At 36.5% G+C, this 16,375-nt stretch overlaps 1 protein-coding gene across 4 annotated transcripts in view; it reads right to left on the reverse strand.

The window, feature by feature from the left end:
• Window positions 1-16,375, reverse strand: part of CLSTN1 (calsyntenin 1) — a 38,320-nt gene that overhangs the window by 13,933 nt on the left and 8,012 nt on the right. For 2 of the 4 annotated variants that reach the window (XM_027443181.3, XM_027443178.2), the window contains exons 2-8: window positions 14,848-14,970; window positions 8,114-8,143; window positions 6,469-6,664; window positions 3,831-4,039; window positions 2,732-2,881; window positions 2,444-2,629; window positions 1,038-1,286 (exon numbers count right to left, since the gene is read on the reverse strand). In XM_027443181.3, coding sequence (XP_027298982.1) covers window positions 1,038-1,286; window positions 2,444-2,629; window positions 2,732-2,881; window positions 3,831-4,039; window positions 6,469-6,664; window positions 8,114-8,143; window positions 14,848-14,970 — 1,143 coding nt within the window. The remainder of the gene's footprint in view (window positions 1-1,037; window positions 1,287-2,443; window positions 2,630-2,731; window positions 2,882-3,830; window positions 4,040-6,468; window positions 6,665-8,113; window positions 8,144-14,847; window positions 14,971-16,375) is intronic. The other 2 variants (XM_027443182.3, XM_027443179.3) reach the window with 1 other exon arrangement.

Consider the following 16,375-nt stretch of genomic DNA (forward strand, 5'->3'; position numbering starts at 1 on the left):
ATACCATTGAAATCAAGGCAGATCATATTTCTAATGCCAGAAACTATCTGTTGCAATTATTACATGGTTAGGTCACACCGAGGAACAAGAAAACTTGTTTTGAAGGTCTAATTCCCATGTATGTTAGAACACGAAAAACTGTATTTAAATTTGCCTTTTTTCTCCAGTTCACTCCTTTTCATTAATCCAAAGTTTTGGGTTTTGATTAATGAGAATGGGTGAAGGTAGTGAAAAGAGGAGAATTATTTGCACCTGGTTCTGAATGACAGTGACTTTTCTCCTGTTAAAAGGAATAGTTTTAGGATATTACAGATACTGTTAAAGCTTTCTTATCTTCAAATACAATTTAAATAACTTAAATATGAAGGCTGCTGCATTCAGTCTGCATTCAGCCTGGTTTCTTTAGAAAAACCTAGCAGTATTTTAACTAAAATATCTTCCTAATACACTGAACAAATCCACTGCTCCAGATTACAAAGGAAAGAGCTCTTTTACCCCCATTAGACATCAATTATGGAAACAGGGTTATCAGATTTTCTTCTTATTAATATCGTCTTCAGAATGATAGTGCCTGCAGGATTCGCAGAGACTGAAACTATGCACAGCATGTAAAAATTTTCACCACTAGAGAGAGAAATTATCTCCTAGAAAAAAACAATATAGTAGCAAATGCTGTTGCTAACCCTGATATATGTATCTTAAGGATTTTTGGCAGTACAAAGAGTAAAACTGTTTGTAGAGATGCAAAAATGAGATTTCTCTGCCAGAATACTTCGTCTACCATGATGAAAAGCAATGCATAAAATAAATTGAAATAGAGTTAGAAAAACAAGTCTGCCCAATTTCAAAGCTATATAATCTTAGGGCATGCCTCTATAGGTAAATACAATAAAGAACAATTTTTGCAGTCCACCTCCTTTTGCTTCCAAGAAAAAACTAGAGAAACCTACAGAAAAGACAAAGTTCTCGCATATACTGCCACAGTATATAAAAACAAGCCCCCAGCTAGACTGGTTGTAATTGATGTACCAACGAACCTGTCTTGTCTGAATTGCACAGAATTGTCTCCTTCTCTTTGGTTCCAGGCCCATGCCTCATCCATACTGAAATCATGAAGGGTTCTTTTAGATTGACGGTGACAACACCATCTGGAATCTTCACAGCCTGCGTGCCATTAAACTCAAAGACTTGGTCACTGTCATGACCATTGTCAGTAGGAAGTCCTATCGTCCAGTTGGCCGCACTACTTGGAGGGGGAAGTAGTTCAGCTGTACCCGAAGCAGCACCTACAATAAACATGCTCAAATGAAAACCAGGTAGAAACTAGAAACATCATAGGTAGCTTCATATCTAATTTTCTGAGCACTAATTTTTCAGCACCGTCAGCATTAGGCACTACCATCACATACCAAACAGTTCATCCTTTGAATAATGTGGCATTAACATTAGACACAGTAACTTTTATACCTTTAACATCTGGGTTGTTCACCCATCTTACCAAAAATGTTTTGCTTACTATCCCTGCAGATGTAGAATTTTACTTTGCTGCTGTCTCAAGAAATGTAGTAATATCACTTATGCCCACTTAATACCCATGCCCATGAACATGATGCCTTTCTCTTGCATCTATACTAGCTGTAAGAATAGTATCCATCCCATTGAAGAGAGCTGCATAAGAATATCATGCAGAACCCAAGCATCCCCTCCCAGGTCACTAATACAACCTTAGTCTGAAGCAATGATACCCAGTAGGTGCTCGGCTTGCTGATTTTTCCCTTCTTCAAGCTTACGTTATCAATGTCAGTGACATTAACAGGGAATAACCTAGGTCTGTCTCTGTGGGTACACACACTTTTCACCAACTTAAATGAACTTAAATGAAGAGATTAAGCACCAGTGGTAATTTGTCCTGTAATCTTAATTCATCCACCATCAATAAACCTTTCATAAGACCTTTAACTGCAGAATATACATGGATGCCAAGGCCCTTTATTCCTGGGGCAAACAGAGCATAAATGTGACTGATTCAAGTGAACCGTGTTTTCCTAATCACATTTTCTTGAATTTTTCATCTACTTTATCACCATGGATTTGTCACATGGCATCCTTTACATCTATCAATGCCTACAGAAAAACAGAGAGGTTTTGATGGCTACTCCCTTACATTATGTAAAAAATCCTTTCAGCTCTTGAATACAAATCTCATGAGAGAAATTACTACTCTGTATAAGCTAGCAGGGAGGCAGAAGAAAAAGATTCTTCCCTGCATATGAAAAATATTTTAAAACATCACCTTCAAGCAATTTATTTTTATTGCCTACTAGGGAAAAAGTTGGGGGAAACTACATGCAAATGAAGACTGTATTCACTCACTGATTTGTATTTTAACATGATATTCACAGTAAGACTAGTAAGCACTTTATTATACCAAAACTATTCTTACCACAGAGTCTGTGAATGGATTTCTCAGAGTAGGTGTCTCTATCACAGCCTTTACCAATATGGCTGGTTTCTAGTTCAACCGTTGCTTGAATTGAGGTTATTGGCTCATCACACGTCTCCAAACGCATACTTGGGAAGAGAGCTAAGGAACCAGTTCCAGGCTCATATTCTATTCTTTTGCTCCAACCTGTATATTCATCCAAAGAAACAATATTAAGAATCTCTCACGTTTCACTGAAGTAAGGCACTGGCAACTGCTAAAAACAGATAAGGAGGAGATCAAACTAACCTTGCCAGCCAGGCTTGCATGTAGGCTTAATGCTAATTTTAACCAACACATCTTCAGCAGCTCTCTTCTTCCCACAGTCATACGCAGTTACTGTCAGTTTATACTGATGCTCTTTGCCATAGTTTAACTTTTCTGTGTTTTTTATATAACCTGACAAAAAAAATGTGACAATCAGAAGTGAATATTTCAGGGTCACTGCTGCATGAATTACATACAGGTATTAGCTATGTACTTTATACTGGTACCGAGATGTTAACAGACAAACCAGAAGTGACTTAGCCCGTCACTACTTGTGCTTTCAATGCTAGACATCAGGCACAGATACTCAAAAATTACATAAATCCAGGAGATAAGCACAATACCAAGAGCAACAGGTATATACGTATCATGCTCTTAATGGTGCATTATATTACATTATGTTATATATACATATATTGTATGTTATATAATATCACATTTAATAGCATTACTCCAAATGAAACTGTTCATAAGTGGTAACTGGTAAATAGGTCGGCATGTGCCAGGTTTCTCCAATTTATTTTATTTTAGTTTGCAGATCTCTGAAAACTAACCAACGTCAATGTGGATCCCCCCAAAACTCAAACTAAAGCCCACTAAAAACAGTCTTGCTTTGTTTAGTCAGCTTCCTTGGACCCCTAGAAGTAAAATTAGTCCACAGGTCGCCAGCTGAAAGGAAACAACCTAAATGAATTATCACATTTTGAAAACTGTTTAGCAAAAGCTATCCTATCACAGGAAAGAAAACTACAGGGGGAAGAGAACTTACTAAGAGATGGTCTAAACCGTAATATAATTATTATCTGTTTATTTTTTTATTTTGAAAAAAATTGTACAAGAAACAAAACGTGCAGCAGACTACCTGCTCCTTACATTGGCAGATAGTGCATGGTATAGGTACTGAAAGATGTCTGATTTTTCATTATAAATTCAAATTACTTAAGTGAACATGTTCATTTAACTACATCCTAGGAAGGGTTAAAACAGGGTTGCTCTAATTTTATGCCAATTACTTTGAAGCCCTGTTCCTAAGGCAGTGAAATGATAGCAATTCCCACTCCGTCTTGCATCATATTCTTACCATCTTTGTCAATAGCAAAAGGAACATCCGGAGTTACTATTTCATAGCTGCAAATCTGGCTGAACTGAGGTGAACAATCTGCATCCACTGCTTCCACTTTGAGGATGTTATCATACCTCTTCCCTTCGATAACTGTTGCCTTATATGACTTCTCTTTGAACACGGGAGCATACTCATTAACATCATTCACCTGAATATGTACTGTTGCTCTGGAAATAAACAGAAGAATCAGTTTTCTTTATATTGCAGATGTCCCATTCATACAAGGAGTCTGGCAGAACAGCTCCTTTTACAGATGAAGCTATCCTAAGCTCTCTGAAGGAGGTAACCAATGACTAACAGGACTAAAAACCTTAAGTACTCCAACTGGGAAAGCAGTGAATATTTTCTATGGGTCGCTGTGTATTTCTATGTAGTTCCAAGTCATTTTTTATTATTGCTGTTTGTTTGCTAAAATTCAACCCCCTGTGCTGCAACTTCTAGGTTACTGCCATTTTACAGAAATATAACAAAGTACAACTGTGACAAAATAGGCAGTTAGCTCTGTTAACCGTACGATCCTTCCAGTTCTTTTCTGCTGTCAGAGTATTTGATATAAACATCCAATTCTTATTTCATGTGAGTAAGAATGACAGTTATGACTGGTCTTAGACTAAGAGCTCAGTCAAGTGCATTTGATTAACTCTATTTTCATAATAAAGTACTGTGTGCTGTAAGTCAGTGAAAACTGGCTTCTTTCCTGGAAGTAGGAATGAGAGATCAGACAATTTAAATGGAAGAATCACAGTAGTAATCACAGTGTTATACTGCAACACAACACATAGCTCGCTATATAACCCTAAACAGATTGGGTCTTGAATTTTTTGTTTTTATGCTTGACATTGATGGCTGGTATATAGACAACAGGGAAAAATACATATTTGCTGTCAGTGACCAAGAAGAAAAGGTGAATACGAAAAAGTATTTGAAACGTACACTCATAAAGAATTAAATAACTACAATCATGCAAGCATAAGAGCAAAAAAACTTACAATATGCTTATGTTAAATCTATCTATCTTTATCTATCTTTAGGGCTTTATTTTAGCCTTTGTATCAAATAAATTTCACCAAAAAAAAAAGCTTTCTGTACCAAACACAGCTTATATTCCTGACTTTAAAGGCTCTACTCCAAAAAAAAAATGGTTCAAAGCCACAAAAATGTAATGGAGACAGCCACGAGGCAAGGAAATTTCAACAGTGGTTTGTAGGTGCAGGTCTTGGAAACCCCCTACTCCGCAGTGGGAAGAGTTGCAGCACATGGTGCAGGATTGCAGAGCAACATCATAATGATGGTTTCATGAACCTCTGCTGTTCTGGTTCATTACATACTGAGGAATTTCGGGAGCCATAACACTACACCACTTGAAAACATACGTATCACAAATCTACCATGGAAGCTGTATTTACAATGTTAAGAAAGAAAGGCCAAAGATCAGCCACCTGTGCACTAGACTGTTTAAAATTTTCTTCAGAATTCACACGCTTTCATCAGATGTCTGAGATAAGGAGTTTCTAAATACATACAGAAGAGATTTCACAGCTGCCTTTTTATTAGGAACTTTCCCAGTTCCATTTGTTACCATTTCCTCTGGTTTACGCAACTTGTATTTCGTTTTTATATACTTTTTACTGGATCAATCAGAGGAAAGTTTGTATCTCAAGTAGCCTGTACAGGCACAGCAATATATTTAATTTCTACAGTGACGAGAAAGAACTGCACAGTATCAAACCGAGCAAAGAATATAATTCCAGCCAACCAACCAAAATTATTATTGCCATCTTTCTGTTTGAGATCTTTCTTCAAAAGTCAAATTGAATGTCAAATAGAAATTTAACAGGGATACCTATTTTCCATGAGCGTAACCTGTAACAAGTTAACTTTCTGCTGCTTATTTGAAGCATACAGCTATAGAGTAACAATACTGCATTTGCCATCAAGATGACTGCTGTTAAACTAGTCCTCATCTTACTCATGGCCTTCTTTGCTTAGCACAAACAGTAAGCTTCCACATGCTCTACAGATGTTTACACCAGGGTGCTACAGTTATTTGCAAATTATTTTCTAGGAAGCATTTTACATTGTGGTTTTTTCTTTAGATAAAGATTGCTTTGTTTCCATTCTTTAAACTAGGCAGAGATGAACCATATGCTATTGATCTTGCTTTTTAGGCTGAAGCTGTCTAGAAATGACAATAACATGTATTCTTTTCCATTTCATCAAGGTTAATACATATGACTTATTGAATCTTTGTTTTATAAACTGAATTCTGAAACAATGTCCATGCTTGGTGTCAAATATGAAGTCTGTTTATCAACTCAAGCCAGATTTAACTATTTCAGTCTTCCTGCTTCTAACTCCACACTATTTTGTAATGTAAATTTAGAGATATCAAGGGTGAAGCAGTACCATCCAGAATATAAAGAGCTGTCAAAACAGTTCATTTCCATTTTGCTGCTATTTATATTGCCATTATATGAAAATCTTCCAGTATTAACACTTGGTTTGCATTTACTCTAAACACACAGACCATAAATCACCGTGAGCAGGCGACCACTTGAAACCAAACTTCCCCTCAGCCAACCGCAGATTTACTTACTTGTGGGATTTTTTTGCATTTGCTCCATCTGGTCCCTTCCCACAGTCATAGGCCTGTATGGTGAATGTGTAGTCCTTCTGTAGTTCACAGTCAAGTTTTTCTTTGGAGCGTATAATTCCCTCGCCAGTGGATTTATCCACTACCACTGCTTCAAAGGGGACATTTTGCCCATGAATTTTAAATCCACAAATCTCACCTACAGATTCAAAGTAACAGAGGTTAGAACCGGTCAAAAGTATTACACATTTTTTAAATGAACGACCAAATAGTTTGCAGCCAAGGGTTTGTGAGGGTCTGTGGACAAAGCAAGAGCACTGTGCTTTAAGATGCGTGATTTCTGGGAACTTTAGTAAAAAGAAGCATACGTCTGCCTTCCAAGCAACTTGTTTACTTTGCATCCATTCATGCAGGAGTACAAAAGAGAAAAAGAGAAATGTAGACAGGCATTTCACAGGAGTACTTGAGATAGCTCTAGGGTAAGAGTAGATATTATGAGAGCAAACAGCCAAGGCCACTGGTAATATCTTCTATGCCAAGCTACTGGGAATAGCTGGGCAGCTTGTTTATTTTGACCAGAGCAAAAGGTTAAAATGCACAGTTACAAGTCGAGGGATGAAAAAGCTTTAAGTACAGGTTCAGCACCATAATTACAGAAATTCTGTCAACAGATCAATGAACAAAGTCTTCCTGTGCAATGTACCTGGCTAAAATTAGGGAATCAAAATAAACTACTGAATGAGAAAGGTAGAAATACCAACTTCTCAGGCATCCATTTCAACAGCTATCTACTAACAGACCAAATATGTTAGTCAAGGAAGCTCTCAGGAAGAAAGATTTGGTCGGCTTTCCTTTCTATTCCAACTCTTCATCCTAACAAACTTGAAAAAGAAGCCCCTAGTACAGTATTTTAAAACATGGCTAAGCCTAAGAGTATACTATGAAACATCTTTGCTGGCACGGGTTGGTCAATCTGCCAGCGTGTAAGGAGGCAGAGCTTTAACGGAGCCTTTGCTGACCTGGCTGTGCTAGCAAAAGCCACTCACTGAAGACTCTGATCAGCTACGTTGTGTTTGTAGTCATAGAACTTGTTTTGTTTTGAAGGTGATTTTCTTATACCAACATAAAACACCATGCTGCTATTAGAGTTGCAGTGGTATCATAGTACCAAGAATGCACTCCTACTTGTAGCAAGTCTAAAACTATTAAAAAATATATTTGATTCTGATTTTAAGCTACTGAAATATGTACTGAAGGAAGTAAACTGCAGGGAAGGTATTATGATGCTTTGGCAGCTATATATTACTTTACAAAGCATATGAAAAAAGCTTAACATGTCCCAAAGAAGTAAGCTATCAGTGAAAACATCAGAAAATATTAATTTTCCCCCAAACAACTTCTTCATTGTCCATACAACGTACAATATTCCCCAATGGTTCAAATGGATGTCTGATTTACAGATATTTCTAACCAAGGGTTTGGTTACATAACAATTTTTTATTGGAATATTTTAACATAGAAAAAAACTGGGAGAATAAATGGGACAAAGAGCATGACAGGATCTTCTGTTTAAGTGCTGATTCCCCATTTCATAACCAAAGTTAGTGGGTTAATATTAATAAAAGGGATAGAAAGAACCCTTTATCACCTTCTTTGGTGACTGTCACCTCAAAACTCTCTAAAGGGAGAAAAGATAAACCCAAGTCAGTAATAAAGGAAAGGCTGAAAGGGAGCAAATAAGGAAAAGGCAAAGATGCACACATTACACAGAAAAGCTTTGGAAAAAAACTGTATTTTAAAAATTCAATGGTGATTTGTTGTAACTGTTACAATTTTAGAGTTTTAGTTATGTTAAACATGATTTAACCTTTTATCTCCAGGTTGTCATTTGTAGAAATTTGAAGTGAGGTAGTTAAATTGTAGGTACAAGAAATTTTCAAAATTTCATGTTGATGGAAATTTATCCTTAAAGCAGCATTTTCATCAGAATGTAATGGTACTCTTCTATTTAAAGAGGACAAGCTACATAATTTAAACAAGCTTTTAACTATTATACTGAAATCACTATGTTTCTGAAATTAAAAATAATTTGTATTCCTGTTTTGAGTTCCAGAAAACAAACAAAACAAAAACTTAAACAGTTGTGGGATTTTTGCACTTTCAACTAATGTTTTATCAGTCCGTATTGTACAACACCTTGCATTTGGAAAGTTTAAATTCTGCATCAAAATCAAACTTATGGTATTGTCATAATTCAGAATTAAAAATACACACATTAAACTGTGATCCTAATGATGATAAAAGCTTTAAGAAAATCTGAGCAGCTAGGAGGAATCTGCGTATTTTCTTTGCAGCAGACTTCTTTCCCATGTTAAACAAGTAACAAACAACTTCTATTTTACTCTATTGCTGAAATACTGAATACTGTAGTACTGAAATAATGAATGCTGCAGAAAAGTAAAGGCTTCCACAGTGTCCTGGATTTTCCACCCTTACAAGAAGATTTCAGATACAACTGAGTTTTAAAATGGTATTAGATGACTGTGTTAGGCACCTGGAAAAGCTTCACAGTTTTAATGAAAATACAGGTGACCATGTTCACTCCCCTATAAATGATAATTTTGTTAAAACCCCATTCTACTCCCTTTTACGTATCATCCGATGTATCATTTATTTTTCCTGTTTACTGTAATCTTTGACCTTAATTGCAGTATAACAAAGCAGACTTGTACTCTTAATCACTTCAAACAGATCTCTTGTTAATTCTCACATTTTTCCAACAACTTGCAGTAGCACAGTTACTCAATTCCCCGTTCCTGAGTGGCCTCAGAAAGAGATGAGGCACTGAAATTACAAGCAAGTATTTTTCATAAAATGGAAATTTCCAGTTTAATATTGAAGTAAAAATATCATTAAGGAAAAATACCTTCTAATGTATCATGATTTGCAGTCCTTCATTTCAAAAAGAGCTGGTTTCTAAAATAGCTCTCATTAAGTGCTTCCTGAAACCCACTTCAGGTAACCCCTGGATTTATAATCAGCTCTTTATTTTAATGCACCAAATATACTGCCTCTGGAGGCATCCACGTAATTTATTTCAGTATATTTTTACATAGGGTATAAATAGAACCCTGTGTTTGAATATGTTTTGCCTATAGGATCACTCAAGAAAATCTTACACTGCTTAAATCCATGGCTGACACCACAGGTCAGTCAGAAAGGACAATCCAACTGCGAGGAACCTCCTGCCCCTTTCCAGTAACTCTAACCTTGAGAGTTACACATCGTGTGTGAAACACCAAGACAACTGAAAAAAATATATGCAAGTGAACATGAAAGCAGAAAGCCTGGTAAAGGAAGGAAGAGGGAGGAGTGTGTTAATGCAGCAATTACCGATTTGGGAGAAGGGGAGCTTGTCTGAAAACTGGACATTTCATAACCATCCGAAGTGACCTTTAGCTCTGGCACCAACACCGATTTTATTTTGGCTGCCAGGCACTGTATTTTTGGCTCTCAAGCATAAAACATCAAATAAACTCTCCAATCCATGTGTCTCCAGACACTTTTTACAGTGCAAAGCTTCTGTTCAAGGTGTACAACAGCTCAATTCCTGCCAGGTATTTCTCAGAACAATAACTGACCCAATACAATTGTATTTTGCACTTCACACTAACAAGATTAACAAAAAGCCCTTTTATTATCACACATTATTATTAACAGCGTTACTTATGGTAAAAGTGCTGTAAATACACAAACCTAACAGGCTTTTTAAACTCCCTTCCTCAAACATCTCTGCAATGAAAAAAAGCAAAAAAGGAGTCGTTTTGTTCTCTGAAGTATAAAATATTTCAAAAATGAAAGCTCCTCCTCTTTTCTCCAAAAGATATTAGGCTGTTATAGAGCTGTTTCAAGATAAATAGGACAATTTACAGAGGAATATTGCCATATACGGATGATATTCATTTTCATCTCAGTTAAGAAATTCATATATTTATATTGCAGAGAAATAGAATAGATTTTTTTTTCAGTTAATTTTTTTCATTGCCACTAAGTAAGCTTAGTCCCATACAATGCATTTAGTGGCAGATATGCTCCCTAAGGTTTCAAGCTGTGTCATATGTGTATACATCACTTTTTCTCATTTAATCCTGAAGTTGAGATTCACTACTGAAGTAAATTTCTACCTCTCCTAATCTTAAAAGAGAATGAAGATTGATCTGCAAGTTGTTTTTTTATTTGATATATTGGAAGCACATAACTGGGATAGAACTTTATTTCCAAGTGCTCTGACTCAGCTGTACTTACTGTTGTAAAATCATCTCATTTTACAGATATGGCTGTACACCACATTTGTGGTAACACTCCTTGATTTGTTGAATCACTCCTTGGATGTGACAAGATCAAAATCCAGTGATTACACAGTGGCATTCATCTTCTCTACATATCATTTCCTTACAGCCACCATCCAGCTGAGCACTGCATTCACACTAGCCTGCTGCAGACAGGATGTCAGCACAGCTCCGTGTCCTAAACAAACAAGGGTTGGCAGTACAGCGTAGAGACATGGCATCAGCCCTCACCCACTGGCACATGTGAACACACCTCCAGGGAGAGGCTGACAAAAGGCTTGATGGATTATTTTGTTTTATTTTTTGAAGAACAATTTGAGATTCCGCAAGATTATTTTCAAAGCTCTATGCATATTCATGCTCTAAATTCAAAAATTCCTAGCCCCCTCAAAAATACTTCTTGCATCCCAGATTAGTAAGAGGAAACTAACATATTGTGGCTGAGGGGTGTTTTTCTCTTAGGGGGCAGGAGAATTAAAAACCTATTGCAGATGCATCAAAAAAATAAAGAAAGTTTCCTTCCACAAAGGAAACATTTCAAACCTTTTGCTAGCAAGACCCTCTTTTATACTCTCTTAACAATACATTCAACTATGTGAAGACATGCAGATATACTACTTTGTTTCAAAAGCAATTAAAATTCATTCATTTTTGCATAGTAAATGGAAAATCCACAAGAAGAGTTTTAAAAATTAAACTGATTTTAGACATAAATTACCCTAAGGTACAATAGAAAATGTTGTTGTGGTTTTATTTTTCAGCAAAAAATGGATCGTGCTGGATCAAATTCCAGCATGACTGCATTTGAACTAGGATGGCCATTGTGTTTGCAAGCAGATCCATAACAATCATGACGCAAAAGACTGATTCCAGAGGGTCTCTGTTTCAGATACACAAGGCAACCTCACATGACTCCATTCAAATTCTGTCTTTAAAAATGTATTGTTTTGGATGTGAAAGCGTACAAGTTATCCAAAAAATAGACCTCTACATAGCCTTACTTATTTTTGCATACTTGAATTTTAGGATCCTGCCCACAGCAGAGGGAGCAAAGCAGTAAGACATCACTTCTTCTTGCCCCACAGTTCACGTACTTGAAAGCACTTAAATGAACTATTTTCAAGATGTTTTGACACGTTCAGAATTGAAGGAAAGCAAAAGACTATCTAAAATATTTTAACTGCAGGCAGTTCAGAAGTGTTTCCAGCTCAGCTAGGAGGCACAGCTAATTAAAACAGATAACCTTCTGAAGCAAGAATATATTTGATTTGCAATAGGAATATACTGCTTGGGGCTGAAACAGCCACTTAATCCTGAAAATGCTTTGTTTTTTTGTTTTGCTGTGAAAACATTCTGTCGCTAATCTAGTGGGCTTCTCACACGTAAACACCCACATAGATGCTGCTGGACAATAACGATGCTATTCTCCGTTCCAGGACACAGCTACTGCACCACCAACCAGAATTGGCAATGCTGATTCAACACCACTCCCACATTTGGTATCCTCAAAGAGGGATTCAAGTATTGTTCCATTTTATGGCAGACAGTTACTTTTACAGATTCCCACAGCACATTGTCATTCACACTTCAGATCCAGTGTCATACCAAGATGGAAATAGCTGCACAATTTTTAGGTCCAATATTCAGAATTTAAGATGACTATTTTGAATCCATTGTTCTGCTACCACTGAAGAATTGTTGATTTTTGAGACAAAATATATAGTGTTTATGCAAACTTTCATATTAAAGGCCAGCTTCCAGTTGGTAAAAATGTTCATTAAATGAAAGCAGGTTTATACAATTTAGTTCAACACAATAGAAAAGCAGTCTCATTTAAAGTGATGCTTTGACACGGGTCTTTCCTCTGCAAATCTGACAATCTACTCGAGAATATTCTGCCAGTACTTTCTTAAAGCTTCATCACATCCAACACTCAAGAAAACTTCACTATCCACTAAGACGTATAAAATTGCTGCTTTCACAATCTGTTGAATACTTCAAACTACTAGTGCCTACATTTAAAGTACTGAACTGCAAGAGATGTTTCAATATTTCACGTTCTCCCAATCACCAGGTATGCAATCCAAATGATTCTATACAGTATCTTTTAAGTAAGAAGAGAGATATCCCAACACAAGCATCTTCATTTGGGGATGAAATACTTTTTCATAGACAATAGTTTTATTTCCAGTTAGGATCATTTAACAGTATCACCCATGTCTATCTAACTCATGTGAAAGTTTAAATTTCAGAAGTTTACCATTAAGTCTGAACTTCCTGAATTTGTAATGCAGGCTTGGAGATGATTACATTCTTAAAATAAAGCAACAAAAATGTTACTTCAAGTGCCACCTTAAGAAACTGCGACCACCTTACCATGCCACTGTAGCACATAATGCAGTTTGCATGCTGAACATTTCAAATGGCTTTTAATTTAATCACTCTCTTTTCCTGTAGCTTCCTCCTTGAAGCTAATCTAAGCTATGTTCCCAAAAATGGCTAAGGCCACATCCTCTAGGCATTTTATTAGGATTCTAATCCTTTAAAATTGTATTTAACCAACTAAGCTTCTGCAAGTATAAAACATAATCACGTGTTAACTGCTACACCTAATTTAGATACCTGCAGATTCTGCAGAACCTATTGCAGAAAATGTAAGAGAACAGTCAGCTGCTAGTCCGATGTTAGAAGTGAAATAGTAAGTCTGCATTTTGCAAATGGCTTATGCATCCTTCTTTATATTCTTTGGTTGAGGAGAACCTGCCTTTAAGACAGTCCCAGTGCCAAAACACTAAGGCACACAGGAGATAGAAAACCTGAATTCATCACTGACTTTTATAAAAATGCAGTGTTATCTGTGCTTTAGCACTCTGATCTGAAACAAAGAAAAACAGAGCAAAAGAATGCATATTATCAATTTCATCTATTTAGGCTGCAATTCTCATGGTTCTGAGATGCTCCGCTCATGAAGCTGTACAGCACCTAGAAGACCTCCTCAGCTGTACCCCACTAACCTAACAGAAAATTGCAGGACTACTATAAATAGTCAGCTTACTTTTAAATCTCATAATTGGTAAGCATTATGCTAGCACACTGGTGAAAAACTCCATTATCTGGGAAGATACTCTGTACACCAGCAAGACTATCTCATGTTTACTAGTCATGAAGCATTCAAACTCTTCCCAGATGCAGGAACTTCAGACGGTTCCTAGCTGATACTGAGGACGACTTCAAAAGAGCCAAGCTTCCCTCCACAGTTCCTCCCGAAATTAAATAGAGATCAGATTTCTAACGCTATCTCATAGCTAAAGAAACCTCAACTATAAAATATATTCCATTATTAAATAAGTGAAGCTTCACATTTCTCAGAGAAAAAAAGTGTTGAAAATAATATTCCCTATACCATCTCTGCTCTGTGACACAGACTAAGCTACAAACTACTTGTGATTCTTTGAGTAGAAGAGTGTCCATTTTTTAAAACACCCCAAACTGCTTCACAAACTGAGCACAGAAAGTCTGGATTTCTACAGAAATTCTCAGCCCAAATACTGCAGAGAGGAAATGCAATCTTAATTCTATTAATTACTGTTTTCATTGTTTTCTCAATCTTTTAAGACATAAATCAAAACCACCAGGAAAACTAAGAACTCTATTCAGAATAATAAAAAAAAAATAATTATTATTTTAGAACTCCCAGACTGAATGCTGTGAAATGTGGAATCCAGAGGACGGAAGAAAAGGCTAGACATTATGCAAAGAAATCCAGAAAAATTAACATATAACATGAAATTGAAAGGAACATGGAATACCTGAAATATACTGTCCAGATCGAATATTTGGATATAGCTGTAAATATCAAATAAAACTCTGGTCCATGGAGAAACATTTCTAGGGTCTAAATACTAAAAAACATTATGCTGCTGTTAGGGAAGACATAGTAACACACAATATTTGCCATCAAGAAAGCATTTCCACTTATTAAAAAAAAAATAAAGAAATAAAAAGAAAGAAAAAAAGCAGATGAATTCTTTACCTGCAAAACGCAGCGGTGCATCCTTGTCCAGAGCTATTAAGGGGGGGTCCAAGAGTACTGTGTTGTCATTTTCTGTAACTATACCATGATACGTTGTTTCAATCCATGGCTTGTGCTTGTTAACTAAAAGGAAAAAAAAATAATTAAAAAAATACAAGATTAAGAATTTTGAAACTAAGGTCTTCTTAAAAAGGCATTGCAATACCTACTTCATTTTTTCTTCCTCTAAATCTGAATCAACATTTGACTAAATTCAAAAATCTGGGACAAAATCCTGGCTAAGAAAAAAATCAGTGTCCCTGTAGGCTTTCCAAAACTAACTCCGAAAATCTAAATTAGTCTCTTTTAACTACGATGGGATTTAAGATGCCCCTGAAGTGCAATTCAAAAACCTTTTAACAGTGATGGGGAGCTGCTGTCATCAGTGCCAACACAACACTAGAAAACACACATTCAGCACCAGACCAAAATAGACCGGCCAACAGGAACCACGTGGGTTTGTTTAAGCTCTGCTTCTCTCCAGTTGGTAGGTTATCCTTCAGAGTACAGGTATTACCAGTGAACACTTCCTCTAGTTTCAGATTATTTTCTTGTGTTTAAAAATATTATGAGAACAAATAGAAGAAAGATCAAACTTAACTAGTTTTTACACAGGCCTTTTCTGATATCTAATAGAATGCCGTGAAACCTAAGTAAAATACAGACTACTTTTTATACCACCTGTGCAGTAGTTGCTTTAGGAGACGGGGAAGCTCCACTAAAGCAGCACCCATGAAAGCATTCTTCAACTCTGCATAAAGGACTCTTATAGTCCTCTGATGGCCTGAGCGAGTTTAAGATGACTGGTCTTCCTCTGCTGCAAAGAATCTCAGTATCTTTCACTGTCAGCTTGCAAAATAGTTTTTTCAAGAACATCATGAAAGATGCAAGACAAAATCATATGTTACCTACTAGATTACCATCTACTACTTGGCAATCCGATGTGAGAAAGACTTAGTTGTTATTTATCTTTATGGCATACTCGTTAAAGATAAATACAGCTCTTATTCCATAGAACCAGCAAATGTGGTGTAACAACTACTTCCTCTTGACAGCTGAATATTTTTTCCCTTGGTCTAAGCTCTCTTCATGCTGAGATCCTAACATGCATCAGTTCCACCTAAACTGTTTGGGGCAAGGTATATCTATCATTTCCTAAAACCTCTTAGGCTACCATGTACTCTTCTTGCTTATTGAATTAATACTAATTGCTCAGATGTAATTCTGGAAGGCTGTATGTAGCTAGCTCTTAGACCCTTTGGAAAACATTCACTCGGATGCCTCAAAAACTGTTGCACAGAGCCTATGTGACAACTAGCACACTCCTGTGCAGACGAGTCCTGCTATTTCACCCTGCTGCAGAATTATACAAGCAGACTGTCAAAAGAGGCAGGGATGCAAGGCTAACCTAGAGTTTTGAATCCTGCCTCTCCAACATGCTAAAATGCATTCAAGATGTCTGTCATATGCTTATCCTGGGAAATTAAAG

The sequence above is a fragment of the Anas platyrhynchos genome, chromosome 22, assembly GCF_047663525.1.
Source record: "Anas platyrhynchos isolate ZD024472 breed Pekin duck chromosome 22, IASCAAS_PekinDuck_T2T, whole genome shotgun sequence".
Lineage (NCBI taxonomy): Eukaryota > Metazoa > Chordata > Aves > Anseriformes > Anatidae > Anas > Anas platyrhynchos.